Here is a 16,657-nt window from a genome sequence, read left to right on the forward strand (position 1 = left end):
TGAAGCTGCTGGCGATTAAAGAGTTCACAGTGAAAACTCACCTGTGCCTCGTCCACGCTTCACACACAGATAACAGATTATCAGAATATTTCATTTGAATCGAATAAAAACAATAAAACTAGGAAACGTTGTGTTACCTGTTGAAGGAGGTGTGCGCCTCTCTGAAGGTCTCAGAGTGTCGGCTGTCTGTCATCAGCTCACACTGCAGCGTACGACCCTCCACACACACCTGCTGAGACACAGGTGAGTCACAGACTGTTAACACAGGTGAGTCACACAGACTGTTAACACAGGTGAGTAACACAGACTGTTAAAACACAGGTGAGTCACACAGACTGTTAAAACACAGGTGAGTCACACAGACTGTTAAAACACAGGTGAGTCACACAGACTGTTAAAACACAGGTGAGTCACACAGACTGTTAACACAGGTGAGTCACACAGACTGTTAACACAGGTGAGTCACACAGACTGTTAACACAGGTGAGTCACAGACTGTTAACACAGGTGAGTCACAGACTGTTAACACATGTGAGTCACACAGACTGTTAACACAGGTGAGTCACACAGACTGTTAACACACATGTGAGTCACACAGACTGTTAACACAGGTGAGTCACACAGACTGTTAACACAGGTGAGTCACAGACTGTTAACACACAGGTGAGTCACACAGACTGTTAACACAGGTGAGTCACACAGACTGTTAACACAGGTGAGTCACACAGACTGTTAAAACACATGTGAGTCACACAGACTGTTAACACAGGTGAGTCACACAGACTGTTAACACACATGTGAGTCACACAGACTGTTAACACAGGTGAGTCACACAGACTGTTAACACAGGTGAGTCACAGACTGTTAACACACAGGTGAGTCACACAGACTGTTAACACATGTGAGTCACACAGGACTGTTAACACAGGTGAGTCACACAGACTGTTAACACACAGGTGAGTCACACAGACTGTTAACACAGGTGAGTCACACAGACTGTTAACACAGGTGAGTCACACAGACTGTTAACACAGTGAGTCACACAGACTGTTAAAACACAGGTGAGTCACACAGACTGTTAACACACATGTGAGTTCACACAGACTGTTAACACATGTGAGTCACACAGACTGTTAACACAGGTGAGTCACACAGACTGTTAACACAGGTGAGTCACAGACTGTTAACACAGGTGAGTCACAGACTGTTAACACAGGTGAGTCACACAGACTGTTAACACAGGTGAGTCACAGACTGTTAACACACAGGTGAGTCACACAGACTGTTAACACAGGTGAGTCACACAGACTGTTAACACAGGTGAGTCACACAGACTGTTAAAACACATGTGAGTCACACAGACTGTTAACACAGGTGAGTCACACAGACTGTTAACACACATGTGAGTCACACAGACTGTTAACACAGGTGAGTCACACAGACTGTTAACACAGGTGAGTCACAGACTGTTAACACACAGGTGAGTCACACAGACTGTTAACACATGTGAGTCACACAGACTGTTAACACAGGTGAGTCACACAGACTGTTAACACACAGGTGAGTCACACAGACTGTTAACACAGGTGAGTCACACAGACTGTTAACACACAGGTGAGTCACACAGACTGTTAACACACATGTGAGTCACACAGACTGTTAACACAGGTGAGTCACACAGACTGTTAACACAGGTGAGTCACACAGACTGTTAACACAGGTGAGTCACACAGACTGTTAAAACACAGGTGAGTCACACAGACTGTTAACACACATGTGAGTCACACAGACTGTTAACACATGTGAGTCACACAGACTGTTAACACACATGTGAGTCACACAGACTGTTAACACAGGTGAGTCACACAGACTGTTAACACAGGTGAGTCACACAGACTGTTAACACACAGGTGAGTCACACAGACTGTTAAAACACAGGTGAGTCACACAGACTGTTAACACATGTGAGTCACACAGACTGTTAAAACACAGGTGAGTCACACAGACTGTTAAAACACAGGTGAGTCACACAGACTGTTAACACATGTGAGTCACACAGACTGTTAACACAGGTGAGTCACACAGACTGTTAACACAGGTGAGTCACACAGACTGTTAACACAGGTGAGTCACACAGACTGTTAACACAGGTGAGTCACACAGACTGTTAACACAGGTGAGTCACAGACTGTTAACACAGGTGAGTCACACAGACTGTTAACACAGGTGAGTCACAGACTGTTAACACACAGGTGAGTCACACAGACTGTTAACACAGGTGAGTCACAGACTGTTAACACAGGTGAGTCACACAGACTGTTAACACACATGTGAGTCACACAGACTGTTAACACACATGTGAGTCACACAGACTGTTAACACAGGTGAGTCACACAGACTGTTAACACACATGTGAGTCACACAGACTGTTAACACACATGTGAGTCACACAGACTGTTAACACAGGTGAGTCACACAGACTGTTAACACAGGTGAGTCACACAGACTGTTAACACAGGTGAGTCACACAGACTGTTAAAACACAGGTGAGTCACACAGACTGTTAACACACATGTGAGTCACACAGACTGTTAACACATGTGAGTCACACAGACTGTTAACACAGGTGAGTCACACAGACTGTTAACACAGGTGAGTCACAGACTGTTAACACAGGTGAGTCACAGACTGTTAACACAGGTGAGTCACACAGACTGTTAACACAGGTGAGTCACAGACTGTTAACACAGGTGAGTCACACAGACTGTTAACACAGGTGAGTCACAGACTGTTAACACACATGTGAGTCACAGACTGTTAACACACATGTGAGTCACAGACTGTACACACATAGGTCCACATTCACTGACCATCTTTTGACAGTTTGACAAAGAATTGCCAAAATCACCGTTTGTCACAGCCCCAAACTGTAAAAACTAGAATTTTCCTCAGATCTTTTACTTTCCGAAGGTCTTTGAATTAATCATCTGTGAAAAACGCTTCCTCTGGATTTCATCGCTTTATTCTACAGGTCTCAATTAAAATAGCTCCATTATTAGAGATTGTGAAGCGACGCATGGTGCCAACATTTGTATAAAAACAGATCTCCATTTTCTCTTTTTGATGATTAACGGCATTACAACTCACAAGAGTCCTCTCAACCTTTAGTCAGGATTGTTAGTTTCCAAAGAACTATAGGCAAGAGCTCATCAATGCTCTCTGTTTGAAGAAGCTTCCTGTGAGCCAGGTGTGTCGTTACCTGGTACTGAGTGACATACTGAGAGCCGCTCAGCAGCTGGTAGTCCAGATGTGATCCAGATCCTCGACACTGGAAGAACTGAGGAGCTCTGTGAGTGGAGCCGAACAAGACGAGGAGGAAACATCCGCTCTCTGAGAAAACTCTGGAACACAAGAGGAAGAATCATTTGAGCATGACGTACTAATGTTGGGCTATAAAGGAACTACAGCACGGTCACATGACTTTAAGTCACACCCGCTAAGCTAAAGGAGGCTAATGTAGGGCTATAAAGAAACTTCAGCACGGTCACATGACTTCACGTCGCCACCGCTAAGCTAAAGGAGGCTAACGTTGGGCTATAAAGGAACTACAGCACGGTCACATGACTTCACCACCGCTAAGCTAAAGGAGGCTAATGTTGGGCTATAAAGGAACTACAGCACGGTCACATGACTTCACGTCACCACCGCTAAGCTAAAGGCTGCTAATGTTGGGCTATAAAGCAACTACAGCACGGCCACATGACTTCACGTCACCACCGCTAAGCTAAAGGAGGCTAATGTTGGGCTATAAAGGAACTACAGCACGGTCACATGACTTCACCACCGCTAAGCTAAAGGAGGCTAACGTTGGGCTATAAAGGAACTACAGCACGGTCACATGACTTCACCACCGCTAAGCTAAAGGAGGCTAATATTGGGCTATAAAGAAACTACAGCACGGTCACATGACTTCACGTCACCACCGCTAAGCTAAAGGAGGCTAATGCTGGGCTATAAAGGAACTACAGCACGGTCACATGACTTCACGTCCCCACCGCTAAGCTAAAGGAGGCTAATGTTGGGCTATAAAGGAACTACAGCACGGTCACATGACTTCACGTCAACACCGCTAAGCTAAAGGAGGCTAATGTTGGGCTATAAAGGAACTACAGCACGGTCACATGACTTCACGTCACCACCGCTAAGCTAAAGGTGGCTAATGTTGGGCTATAAAGGAACTACAGCACGGTCACATGACTTCACGTCACCACCGCTAAGCTAAAGGAGGCTAATGTTGGGCTCTAAAGGAACTACAGCACGGTCACATGACTTCACGTCACCACCGCTAAGCTAAAGGAGGCTAATGTTGGGCTATAAAGGAACTTCAGCACGGTCACATGACTTCACGTCGCCACCGCTAAGCTAAAGGCGGCTAATGTTGGGCTATAAAGGAACTACAGCACGGTCACATGACTTCACGTCAACACCGCTAAGCTAAAGGAGGCTAATGTTGGGCTATAAAGGAACTACAGCACGGTCACATGACTTCACGTCACCACCGCTAAGCTAAAGGAGGCTAATGTTGGGCTATAAAGGAACTACAGCACGGTCACATGACTTCACGTCACCACCGCTAAGCTAAAGGTGGCTAATGTTGGGCTATAAAGGAACTACAGCACGGTCACATGACTTCACGTCACCACCGCTAAGCTAAAGGAGGCTAATGTTGGGCTATAAAGGAACTACAGCACGGTCACATGACTTCACGTCACCACCGCTAAGCTAAAGGAGGCTAATGTTGGGCTATAAAGGAACTACAGCACGGTCACATGACTTCACGTCACCACCGCTAAGCTAAAGGTGGCTAATGTTGGGCTATAAAGGAACTACAGCACGGTCACAGGACCTCACGTCACCACCGCTAAGCTAAAGGTGGCTAATGTTGGGGTATAAAGGAACTACAGCACGGTCACATGACTTCACGTCGCCACCGCTAAGCTAAAGGAGGCTAATGTTGGGCTATAAAGGAACTACAGCACGGTCACATGACTTCACGTCGCCACCGCTAAGCTAAAGGAGGCTAATGTTGGGCTATAAAGGAACTTCAGCACGGTCACATGACTTCACGTCGCCACCGCTAAGCTAAAGGAGGCTAATGTTGGGCTATAAAGGAACTTCAGCACGGTCACATGACTTCACGTCACCACCGCTAAGCTAAAGGAGGCTAATGTTGGGCTATAAAGGAACTACAGCACGGTCACATGACTTCATGTCACCACCGCTAAGCTAAAGGAGGCTAATGTTGGGCTATAAAGGAACAACAGCACGGTCACATGACTTCATGTCACCACCGCTAAGCTAAAGGAGGCTAATGTTGGGCTATAAAGGAACTACAGCACGGTCACATGACTTCACCACCGCTAAGCTAAAGGAGGCTAATGTTGGGCTATAAAGGAACTACAGCACGGTCACATGACTTCACGTCACCACCGCTAAGCTAAAGGAGGCTGATGTTGGGCTATAAAGAAACTACAGCACGGTCACATGACTTCACGTGACCACCGCTAAGCTATAGGAGGCTAACGTTGGGCTATAAAGGAACTACAGCACGGTCACATGACTTCACGTCACCACCGCTAAGCTATAGGAGGCTAACGTTGGGCTATAAAGGAACTACAGCACGGTCACATGACTTCACGTCACCACCGCTAAGCTAAAGGAGGCTAATGTTGGGCTATAAAGGAACTACAGCACGGTCACATGACTTCACGTCACCACCGCTAAACTAAAGGAGGCTAATGTTGGGCTATAAAGGAACTACAGCACGGTCACATGACTTCACCACCGCTAAGCTAAAGGAGGCTAATGTTGGGCTATAAAGGAACTACAGCACGGTCACATGACTTCCCGTCACCACCGCTAAGCTAAAGGAGGCTAACGTTGGGCTATAAAGGAACTACAGCACGGTCACATGACTTCACGTGACCACCGCTAAGCTAAAGGAGGCTAATGCTGGGCTATAAAGGAACTTCAGCACGGTCACATGACTTCACGTTGGAATACTAAAACCACCACCTGAACTTTTGAAAGAACATCCATAACGTTCATCTGTCTGCAACTTATATCAATATTCCAATTACTTGTACGTAGAGGCTTTTCTGCACAATGATGTAGTATTTAGAGATATAGAGAGATATCAGAGTGCCTGTAACTCACCTGTCCTGCAGGGCGGCGCTGTAGAGGAACCGGAGACACCAGGCCCACACCTGAGGGCTGAAGATGTGAGTGACTCCACTCAGCCAGCTGAAACACCACAGGAAGAACAGGTAGATTCTGTTCAAAGCGCTTTACAACATCACAAGTTAGAAATAAACAACAAGAAATTCCCCTCTATTAGATGTTAAAACCTTTACAGGTACATGCAGCTAAATATAACAAGCAGGTATGACGATACAAATAAAATAAATAATTTCTCTCCGAGACATTTTTAGATTTCGAATGTGTCTGTGTCCAACATTCAGTAAGTGCACGTTAGCGTCTATAATGTGTAAGTTAAATCCAGATTGTTGTAGAGTGAAACCTGAGAGTGACTCAAATGCACGCTAAAGGGTAATTGGAAAGGTTTTCTCTCACTGATCCTGCTGTTATGTTAAATGTTTGTTTCTCATGTGTCTTGTTGATGTTACACATGGAGCTGCTGGGATGCAAGGAGCATTTCAGACTTCATCTGACCATTAAAGTATTATATTATTGTATAGGGAGGCGTGTGGCGCAGTGGACTAGTGCGTTGGTGTTGGGATCAGGGGAGCACAGGTTCAAACCCCACTGCAGTCAGCATGTCATTGTGTCCCTGAGACACTTCACCTCAAAGTGCTCCTGTGGGGATTGTCCACAGTATTGAGTATGTAAGTCTAACAAGTGACATGTAATGTATCGTATCCACTCACAGTCCGACCAGCGGCAGGCTGCAGGCTTTAGGGTCCGACTCTAGCAGCAGGAGCAGCTTCCTGGTCTGATCCATGGTCAGAAACCTGCAGAGACAGACACACACACACACACACACACACACACAGAGCATTGAGAGGGACATCCATCAGAAGAACCCTGACTCGTCTCTGATCCCGCTTCAACAACAGGGCAGAAGCAAAAGCTAGATTGCGACCGAGATGGCACCAAGAGTCGAGAACCAGGTACAAAAGACACTGGGGCAGTTATATGAGGTACGACAGTTCAAAGCTAGCACAACAAAAGAGTAGAAAGTTGTTGGAGAGCAACTGAGTGGACCTCTGGTGGTTTTAAGATTTATTTGGGAGATAAATCAGTGATCAAATCTAAGATATTTAGCTTATTAAGAAGAATCAAATCAAAATCTAGTTTTATTTATATAGCACATGGTCGAGCCAAAGTGCTGTACAAATAATAGAAATAGCCTACAGTAGAGACACTATACAGCTAATGGCGAACCAACTGCAACCCAACACTAGCCCGACTCGGACCTCATACAGAACTGGTTTCAGTGGGAGAGGGGTGAGAGAGGGGTGAGAGAGGGAGTGTGTCTCACCCTCTCTGAGGCCTGCTGCTCTGTGGCGGCCGGCTGCTGCTGCTGAGGCTCCTCTGCAGCGCCGTGGGGATGATCGGGACGGAGCGCACCGGCGTCACCTCCACGCTGACGGACGGACAGACGGCCGACCAGCTGAGGACGAACGCTGCAGAGTCCGCCTGCTGAGTCAGGACCACGTGACCTCTGACCTTCAGCAGCTGACTCAGCTCCAGAGCCTGCCTGCTGCTCACACACTGCTGCAGAGCCTGGGAGGGAGGGAGGGGGGGGGAGAGAGAGAGAGAGAGAGAGAGAGAGAGAGAGAGAGAGAGAGAGAGAGAGAGAGAGAGAGAGATATATATATATCATCAATAATATGTAAACATTTGAAATGTCTGTTAATGTTGTTAATTATTTTGTATTGTGATGCTTTGGCAACATTGTTTAATTTAACTTTCATGCCAATAAAGCCCCATTGAATTGAATTGAATTGAGAGAGACAGAGCGAGAGAGAGAGACGGAGACAGAGACAGAGACAGAGACAGAGAGAGAGAGAGAGAGAGAGGGAGGGAGGGAGCGAGGGAGAGACAGAGCGAGAGAGAGAGAGAGACAGAGTGAGAGAGAGACAAAGAGAGAGAGACAGAGCGAGAGCGAGAGAGAGAGGGAGAGAGAGACAGAGAGACAGAGCGAGAGCGAGAGAAACATATTGAATGTGTGGTGTGAAATAAAAAGCTTTTTCACGATGGATTATCAGGGGCAGTTTACGTGAAACATATATTATTATGGAGCCAGGAGAGAGAGGCAATACTCTGAGAGAAAAGTCAAACAAATGAAACGGTTGAAGTTGTGAATTGTTACATGTTGTGATCATGGATGTTTCTATTATGTGATTGCAGGGTCTATGCAGGAACCCTGAAGTCACATGTGAAACCTTTTAAGACCTTTCCATACATCTTAAGACCTCATCTCCACTTGGAGTTTTAACCGGTTACCTTGGCGACACACTTCACCTCACATTGACTAAATACAGTATTGATTGTCCTTCCTCCTTATCTTCCAACCATTTGGACGCAGACTTGCATTTCCCCATAACGATGTTTAACAACCGGCGTAAACGGAGCTTCGTGCTATCAAGCAGTGAGCGTGTGATGTCCTGTTCAGATGACGTCAGACCCAACGGGATGCCATCAATAAACTCCACAGAATCACACTACACACCTACGCAATGATTACATTCAGACAGACTGTAGAACACAACCTCTTTGGACAATTGATATACTTATTGAAAACAAGCTACAAAACGTAACACCTTGGAAAATGCCCTTTAATACTTTTTAATAGCCTTCATTTTCGCTAAATTGATTTATCAACTTTTAATACTTTTTAAGACCCCGCGGACCCCCTGGATTATGACATGTATTTAGTAACGGGTGTTGTTTGCATGTTATTGATCTCTTTCCTCCTCTCGCCTCCATCTACTTGTCACATCCTTTCTTTATAACTAATGCTGTTGATGTGTTGTGATTTTAAAAAGGTGTCTGTTATCATCTGGCCGGGGACAACAGCTGGAAATTAGCGATGTTGGCTAAAGCTGCCCCTCAGTATAAACAAATAAACTAAACCAAGAGAAAATCAAGAAATGATACGAGAAGAATATGTGTTTTATTGTCAAGGCAGCGGCACATGGCTTCACTTTAGAACATTGGCTCAACCCATCTCACTGCTTGCCTTGTTTTTCATATAAATCTCCTAATTGAATGTTGTAATACTGTGTGTACAGCGGACAGTCTTCACAAACTCATTACTTTAAACCTCAATAATCTGGAGAACTGGGAGCTTTAAACAGGGAGACAGAAAGAAATGTATTATCAGACTAAAACAGTTTGAGCATCATATCCCCCAAAGACATTCAAATGAGACGTTTCAGAAAGGGTCTGAGAAACAGCTGCTGGTGACATCAAGGAGACGTTGCCATGAAAACAGAAAACACAACATCTTCACTACAGCAGTATTATCAAGTGTGTTTCACATTTAAATATGTATATGTTACGTATTTGAATTCTGCTTGGAGGTGCAAGCAGTGACAAAGAAGTTGTACAGCTCTTTTTAAAATGAGCTTAAATCTATTGTTTATATCAGTTTTAAAAGGAAGGGTAGGTAAGAATGGAGAAACCAGAGGCCTGTACTACGAAGCTGGTTCAACCTAACCTGGATATGTTTGAGTTAGCCGGTTGGCCTAATCCAAAACATACGCGCGTAAGCTTTCTTAACGCTAATGTTCTAATAGTCAGATTGCTCTGAAGATGGGAGGTGATATTCTAATAATGTTCACGTTCACACAGTCGGTGATTTTTGCCGGCCGTCTTTCCTGCAACGGCAGCTTTTCTGTATTTCCTTTCTCCTGTAATATGACTTGATCGCTTTAAACTCCGCACACTGAGCTCTGATTGGTCAGCAGGCAGTGCTTTCACTGAGTTGAGCTCTTAGCCTGCAACCTAACCTGCTCCGGGGCAGGTTAGCCGCTCAGCATCAGTTACCATGGAGATCTAGCCTGCTAAAAAGAGAACCAGCTTCGTAGGACCGGAAACCCAGGAAGTTAGCTCGCTAAGCGAAAATCCAGCTTCGTAGTACAGGCCTCAGCTCGAGTGCGTTAGAAAATACACAACCGGAAAAAATCTTCCCCTTCCTTCAGACTTCCTCACAGAGCCCCTCCTCCAACACACATGAACGCGCACATGACCAATGATGGCACGAGATGAGTTTGTGCACAGATGGAAGGCTGACAGGCAGGTAGGCCATCCAGTTACTTTAGCCGGCTCAGATGATTGGTCGTGCTTTTTACAGCGCCACAGCTTCCACAGATGACTTTCTTTTATGTATTTATTGTCAAAGCACTTCAGATATTCATTGCTATCAGGATGTTAAGAGCATTCCATGGAATATAAAAAAAAGTGTATCTGAAATGAATTACCTACCCCACCTTTAATTAAAAAAAACAACATTTGCTTTATTTGAAAGCCGGTCGGGATACATTTCTCAGAAACCACTTGGAGGACTTTGCAGGAAAATTTACAAATTGAAGCCTCGATAACGATAAAGCACTGTCCTCACAGCAGTGGCTGATTCATCCATTTTGTGTACTTTTAATTCACTTCAAATGGTGCTCACCGGACACCATCGCTGGAGAGATTTAAATGTCTTGGGGTAAATAACCCCAGAAGTTTAAAACACTTTTATTGTGCAAGATGTTTAAATTGAATTCATGTTGAGAATGTGTGCAGTATAAGAGTAAGTGGGGGTGTTGAATTATGAATTGTAACATATTTAGTTTGTTTATTTAATACTCTTATACTAATCACTTCCTGTATTCCCGTGATAAAAGGGACATGCGCAATAAAACGTGTCACTTCCGGTTGAAGCAAAGCCGATGGTGTTTGGGTGTATTTATTCTTCTGTCACGTTAAATTATGTTCACGGTATTCCTGCCCTAAGATCATGGCATCGTCAACAGACCTTCCCGTCCAAACAGAGACACTGATCTCAATATGGATATAGGATTGACATATTGTTGGGAGTCACTTTGAGTCTGTTTGAAGGACCAAAGCCACAGGAGGTAACTGAACGCATGCTATACATATTGCCCTACCTTGAAGCAGAGGTGCAGCTCGGCCTCTGATTGGACAGCGTCAGACGGGCCCTCCTGAGTGGAGAACACACAGGGGACCAGGACGTCTCCGGGCAGAAGAGCCGAGGGGACCCGCCCCTGATCTCGACCCGGGTCAAAGCGGTCCAGAGTCACGGTGACCCCCTCCTCATCTGGAACCACAGATGTTATATTTAATAAAGTAATAAAGAAAGTCAATATAAAGTGAAATGGATCTGAAACGCAGGAACAGAGCAGCTTCATCCTCAGAGGAGAAAGAAGTTCTGCTGAAAGTCTCTCTGTGTTCATGAGAGGAAACCGCCAACTGGTCCCACCCTTAAATTCTCTTAGGCATCATCTAAACATCCCCATCATTAAACCATAAAACCCCCTCGTCCTTAAACATTTGCAAATCCTCCTTTTACTTCCTTTTGCCCTCCTGAAATATAAACCCTAACATCTGTCTCTGTTAAACTCATACAAGACTAACAATACAATTTAACAGAGTGAAAGGCAATCAGAGTATAACAGTATGTGTTTTAAATGATTATATGATCATTTGACACGACACAGGTGAGCTCTTACCTGCGTCCACACTCATGGAGCCCAGGAGGAAGCACGGGAGGCGGGGCTTGTTGCTGTGACGGGCGTGACGCTGAGCCAATCGCAGAGCTTTCTCCAGCAGCACCAGGCGGGGCTTCCTGTACACACACAGAGACACACACACACATTACATGTTGCTACACAACAACAGCTATACCACTTCATTACTGTCTGATGTACATGCTCTCTGATGCACATGCTGTCTGGTGCACATGCTGTCTGGTGCACATGCTGTCTGGTGCACATGCTCTCTGATGCACATGCTCTCTGATGCACATGCTCTCTGATGCACATGCTGTCTGATGCACATGCTGTCTGATGCACATGCTGTCTGGTGCACATGCTGTCTGGTGCACATGCTCTCTGATGCACATGCTGTCTGGTGTACATGCTCTCTGATGCACATGCTGTCTGGTGTACATGCTCTCTGGTGCACATGCTGTCTGGTGCACATGCTGTCTGGTGTACATGCTCTCTGATGCACATGCTCTCTGATGCACATGCTGTCTGATGTACATGCTGTCTGGTGCACATGCTCTCTGATGCACATGCTCTCTGGTGCACATGCTGTCTGATGCACATGCTGTCTGGTGCACATGCTCTCTGATGCACATGCTCTCTGATGCACATGCTCTCTGATGCACATGCTCTCTGATGCACATGCTCTCTGATGCACATGCTCTCTGGTGTACATGCTGTCTGGTGTACATGCTGTTTGGTGTACATGCTGTCTGATGTACATGCTCTCTGATGCACATGCTGTCTGGTGTACATGCTGTCTGGTGTACATGCTGTCTGGTGTACATGCTGTCTGGTGTACATGCTCTCTGATGCACATGCTGTCTGATGCACATGCTGTCTGGTGTACATGCTCTCTGATGCACATGCTGTCTGATGCACATGCTGTCTGGTGTACATGCTGTCTGGTGCACATGCTCTCTGATGCACATGCTGTCTGATGCACATGCTGTCTGGTGTACATGCTGTCTGGTGTACATGCTCTCTGATGCACATGCTGTCTGATGCACATGCTGTCTGATGCACATGCTGTCTGGTGTACATGCTGTCTGGTGTACATGCTGTCTGGTGTACATGCTGTCTGGTGTACATGCTGTCTGGTGTACATGCTGTCTGATGTACATGCTGTCTGGTGTACATGCTGTCTGGTGTACATGCTGTCTGGTGTACATGCTGTCTGGTGTACATGCTGTCAAAGTGAAGATAAAAACACTGACTGCCTATGTGTTAAACCCTTGGATGACTTAATGAAGTTCACAAACTGAAACACATCCAGACAGTAATATATGATGTAATTCACAGTCTGACTGTAGAGTTGAGCTGATGTTTAGATTCAGCCGCTACGTGTAAACACATTAATGAAACTGCAAAGACACACACACTTGGGAGTGTTTGGTAGATGAGTTTAAGCAGTGGGGCCCCCTTTCTTGTTCTGTTGATGCCATGACATGTGAATAATTCAGATTCAAAAAGACAGAGGTGTTGAAGATCAGAGAGGCAGGCTTTACACACATGTTCAGATCCTAGTGTGTGTGTGTGTGTGTGTGTGTGTGTGTGTGTGTGTGTGTGTGTGTGTGTGTGTGTGTGTGTGTGTGTGTGTGTGTGTGTGTGTGTGTGTGTGTGTGTGTGTGTGTGTGTGTGTGTGTTTGTGTGTACCTGTGAGCGCAGAGCTGGAGGCGGAGCTTCTCTCCTGCAGGGCTGCCATCCCACAGAGCTGATCTGGACTTGGGGAAAGTGAGTTGAGTGCCAGAGTTCATCGAGGTTCTGCAACAAAAACAGAAGAGATAAGAAGGAGTTCAATCTGGTTTATTGAGCAGCAGGTTTTCCACATACAAGGAATCTCTTTTAATGTATTGGTGAAGAGGAGAGGAAGTGAAAATAAAAGCTGGTGGCAAGAATCAAGGACCTTTCCCATTAATAATAATAAGTGAGAAATGATTGATCATGAAAGTGTTCTCAAAGCTGGTAAAGGAGCAGCTAGTCTGAATGACTTTGTATACTGCAGGGTAGCTGGTGGATTTACTCCAGGTGGAACTAAAGTCTGATTTAACACTTGGTTAGATTTCACATCATTCATCCACATCTGTGAAGTAACTAAAGGTATTAAATACATGTAGTGGAGTCTACCTGTGTGGATCTACCTCTGAACTGTAGTGGGGTAGAAGTATGAAGTAAAATGTAAATACTAAAGTAAAATATAAGTACCTCTAAGTTGTACTGAAGTACAGTACTTGAGTACTTAGTTACTTCCCACCTCAGTAGGGTGGTAGCTTTTGGTTAGCCTGGTGTTGATGTTCCTGCTAATGTTGAGCAGGGGGGCTAGCTATCAGCAGCAACTTCAGTTAGCATCACCCAGTTTAAACTACCACCAAAAGTTAACATGCTAGTTCATTAGCAAGCCCAGCTAGCTGTTTGTGAGCGTTAAAACTAATGACAACAGTAGCTTTAAGAGATTAAGACATCATTCATCCAAATCTGGAGTAAAAGTACACCATTTACCTTTGAATTGAAGTTGAAAGTAGCATACAATGGAAATACTCAAGTACCTGTACATGTACATGTACTTAGTTAACACACACACCCACCCACCCCCACCAGCAGGTGTTTTTGAATCACCTGAGCCATGATATGTCAACATGAACTCACCCTCCTCTCCTCATGTTCTCCGGAGTGAAAACAGCCTCCAACACTCCGGAGGGTAGAGCCTGGAAGTTCACCGGGCAGCTCATCCCCTCTGAGGCCGACGGAGAGGCACTACTAACGGTCACTGAGCACAGAGAACCCGGCCGGAGCTCCAGCTAACTGCTGCTAGCCGCGTTAGCTTCTTCCTCGCAGCCAATCGGCTCCCAGCTCCGTGTTATCTTCCCATAAGGACGATAACTAATCCTTTAATGAAGTCCTAAAATGTTATCCACCTGTCGTTGATGTGAATAGTTTAATATTAAAGTTTTACCTCAAACTGTCCGAAGAGAACAACAATCATTTTAATAATGGCGCTGTTTCTACTATCCACTGGCGGGGCAACTCGGCCAGCCAATGGGAAGCCGAGCTGCACCCATTCTGACCAATAGCGTGGCGCTTTGCTCCTCGTCTTCTTCGTTGCCTTCTTGTATCGTTACCTGCAGTTTAAATGGACTGAGGCTTTACAGCGCGCCTACAGGTTTGGATTAATAATGCAGGACCAGTTTTATATAGGTTGCAAATCCTGCAAATCACGTTGTGTTTTTAATCAATATATTAATAATTATAAGAATCAGAATACCTGTATTCGTCCCATATAGGCGAAATACATTGTAACAGCAAAAGTGAGGATAGAGACAGAAAATAAAACACTAGGTTCAAGGTTCAATATTGTCAAACTAACATAGCTACAGAATAATTATGTCGTTGAAAATCTTAGGTCACAGGCTTCTCCAACAATGCAACACAATAATACAGATAAGCGGACAATATTAAAACAATATTAAAGTATATTATATTAAAAGTAATACAACAAATAAAAATAGTTTTTAAAAAAGTGAGAAAAAAAAGTGGAATAGTGCAATACGAGTCTATATACAAGTCATTGGAATGATATATTAGATAATAGATAAATAATTACTAAGTAGCAGATGAATGTTATGAGCATGCAGAAAAATACAATATATATAATTGTATTCTTACACATTACACACGTGATATTGTAGTGTTGCAGTCTTTGTCTGTAATTAATTGGATGATATCTGATGTAATTATGTTTTTTCTAATTTCTTAGACCTATAAAAGTAGACACTTTATAAGCAAATACAATCTAATGGTTCACACACCCTGCTGTCCTCCTTGATATTTTTACATCTGCTGACTTCAATATTCAGTGAGCTGTAGGGTTGCCGGTTCAAGTCCCCGACCAGACCTAAATATGGAGTGTGGGCTGCTACTTGGAGAGGTCCCAGTTCACCCCCTGCCCTGCCGTGGTGCCCTTGAGCAAGGCACCGGACAACCCCCTTCACCCCCCACTCCCATTGCTCCCCGGGCGCTGTACAATAGCTGTCCACTGCTCCTACTACTAGACTCCTGGTGCTAGACTCCTGGGCCCAGGAGTTCAAAACTTTTAATCCCTATCTGATCAGATCAGATTTGGATTTTGGGGAGTTCAAAACCAAAAAACAGGATTAGGATCACTTTCATATCCGATCAGATCAGGAAATCCAATCCAAGCTTTAATCTGGATCAAATCTTCAAAATGGGTAGTTCAAACCGACAACACAGGATTGGGATCAGTTTGATCCCAAAAAACTGGATTATCCTGATCCCACCAGAGGGGTGGATTTCCAGTGGATTACCAGAGCAAACTGTACTGTACAATTTATTTTAAAATATGTTTCAATTTAAATAAGATGGCAAAGTTTGTCAACTGAAATAATACACAATTTTTAGCCTTCATGGGAAATACATTTTATTTTTTCCATTTTTGCTCACGTTTGTGGTGGCCTATTTTGTTTTCAACCAAATGTTGATGACATAAATGTTTATGCTCATAAAAGTATCACAGCAAAGATTGTCAATCACAAATGTAATTTAGATTAAAGTAAAAATATCTTCAAGAAAAAAAAAGTCCATCATCCGTCATCACCTTTCAAATAAAAAAATATAACTAAACATTATAGATGTCTCTGCAATGTGGTCTCTTGTTTTCCTTGTATTATTTTTCATGTCCACTAGATGGCGATCGGTAGTATTAAAGCACTGATATTCAGGATCTAGTCATCTTGAAAAATCGTAATCTGGATCAGGCTGATCCTATCCTGAATTGCTTTGAACTCCAGGGACAAAATCTGGCCGACTTGTCTGATCCTGGATCACAAAAAATGGGATTT

At 44.4% G+C, this 16,657-nt stretch overlaps 1 protein-coding gene across 1 annotated transcript in view; it reads right to left on the bottom strand.

Annotated features, from left to right (window-relative positions):
- The window catches only part of stil (STIL centriolar assembly protein), a 20,550-nt gene extending 5,699 nt beyond the window's left edge, over nt 1-14,851 (bottom strand). The window contains 10 exon segments of the mRNA XM_079651136.1: nt 42-57; nt 138-232; nt 3,260-3,401; nt 6,217-6,303; nt 6,948-7,031; nt 7,562-7,806; nt 11,184-11,353; nt 11,766-11,881; nt 13,458-13,565; nt 14,448-14,851. Of these exon segments, the coding sequence (XP_079507262.1) occupies nt 42-57; nt 138-232; nt 3,260-3,401; nt 6,217-6,303; nt 6,948-7,031; nt 7,562-7,806; nt 11,184-11,353; nt 11,766-11,881; nt 13,458-13,565; nt 14,448-14,530 (1,146 nt within the window). The 5' untranslated portion in view covers nt 14,531-14,851.
- Nucleotides 14,852-16,657: the final 1,806 nt, after the last annotated feature.

The sequence above is a fragment of the Notothenia rossii genome (assembly GCF_949606895.1).
Source record: "Notothenia rossii genome assembly, chromosome: 1".
Classification (NCBI taxonomy): Eukaryota; Metazoa; Chordata; class Actinopteri; order Perciformes; family Nototheniidae; genus Notothenia; species Notothenia rossii.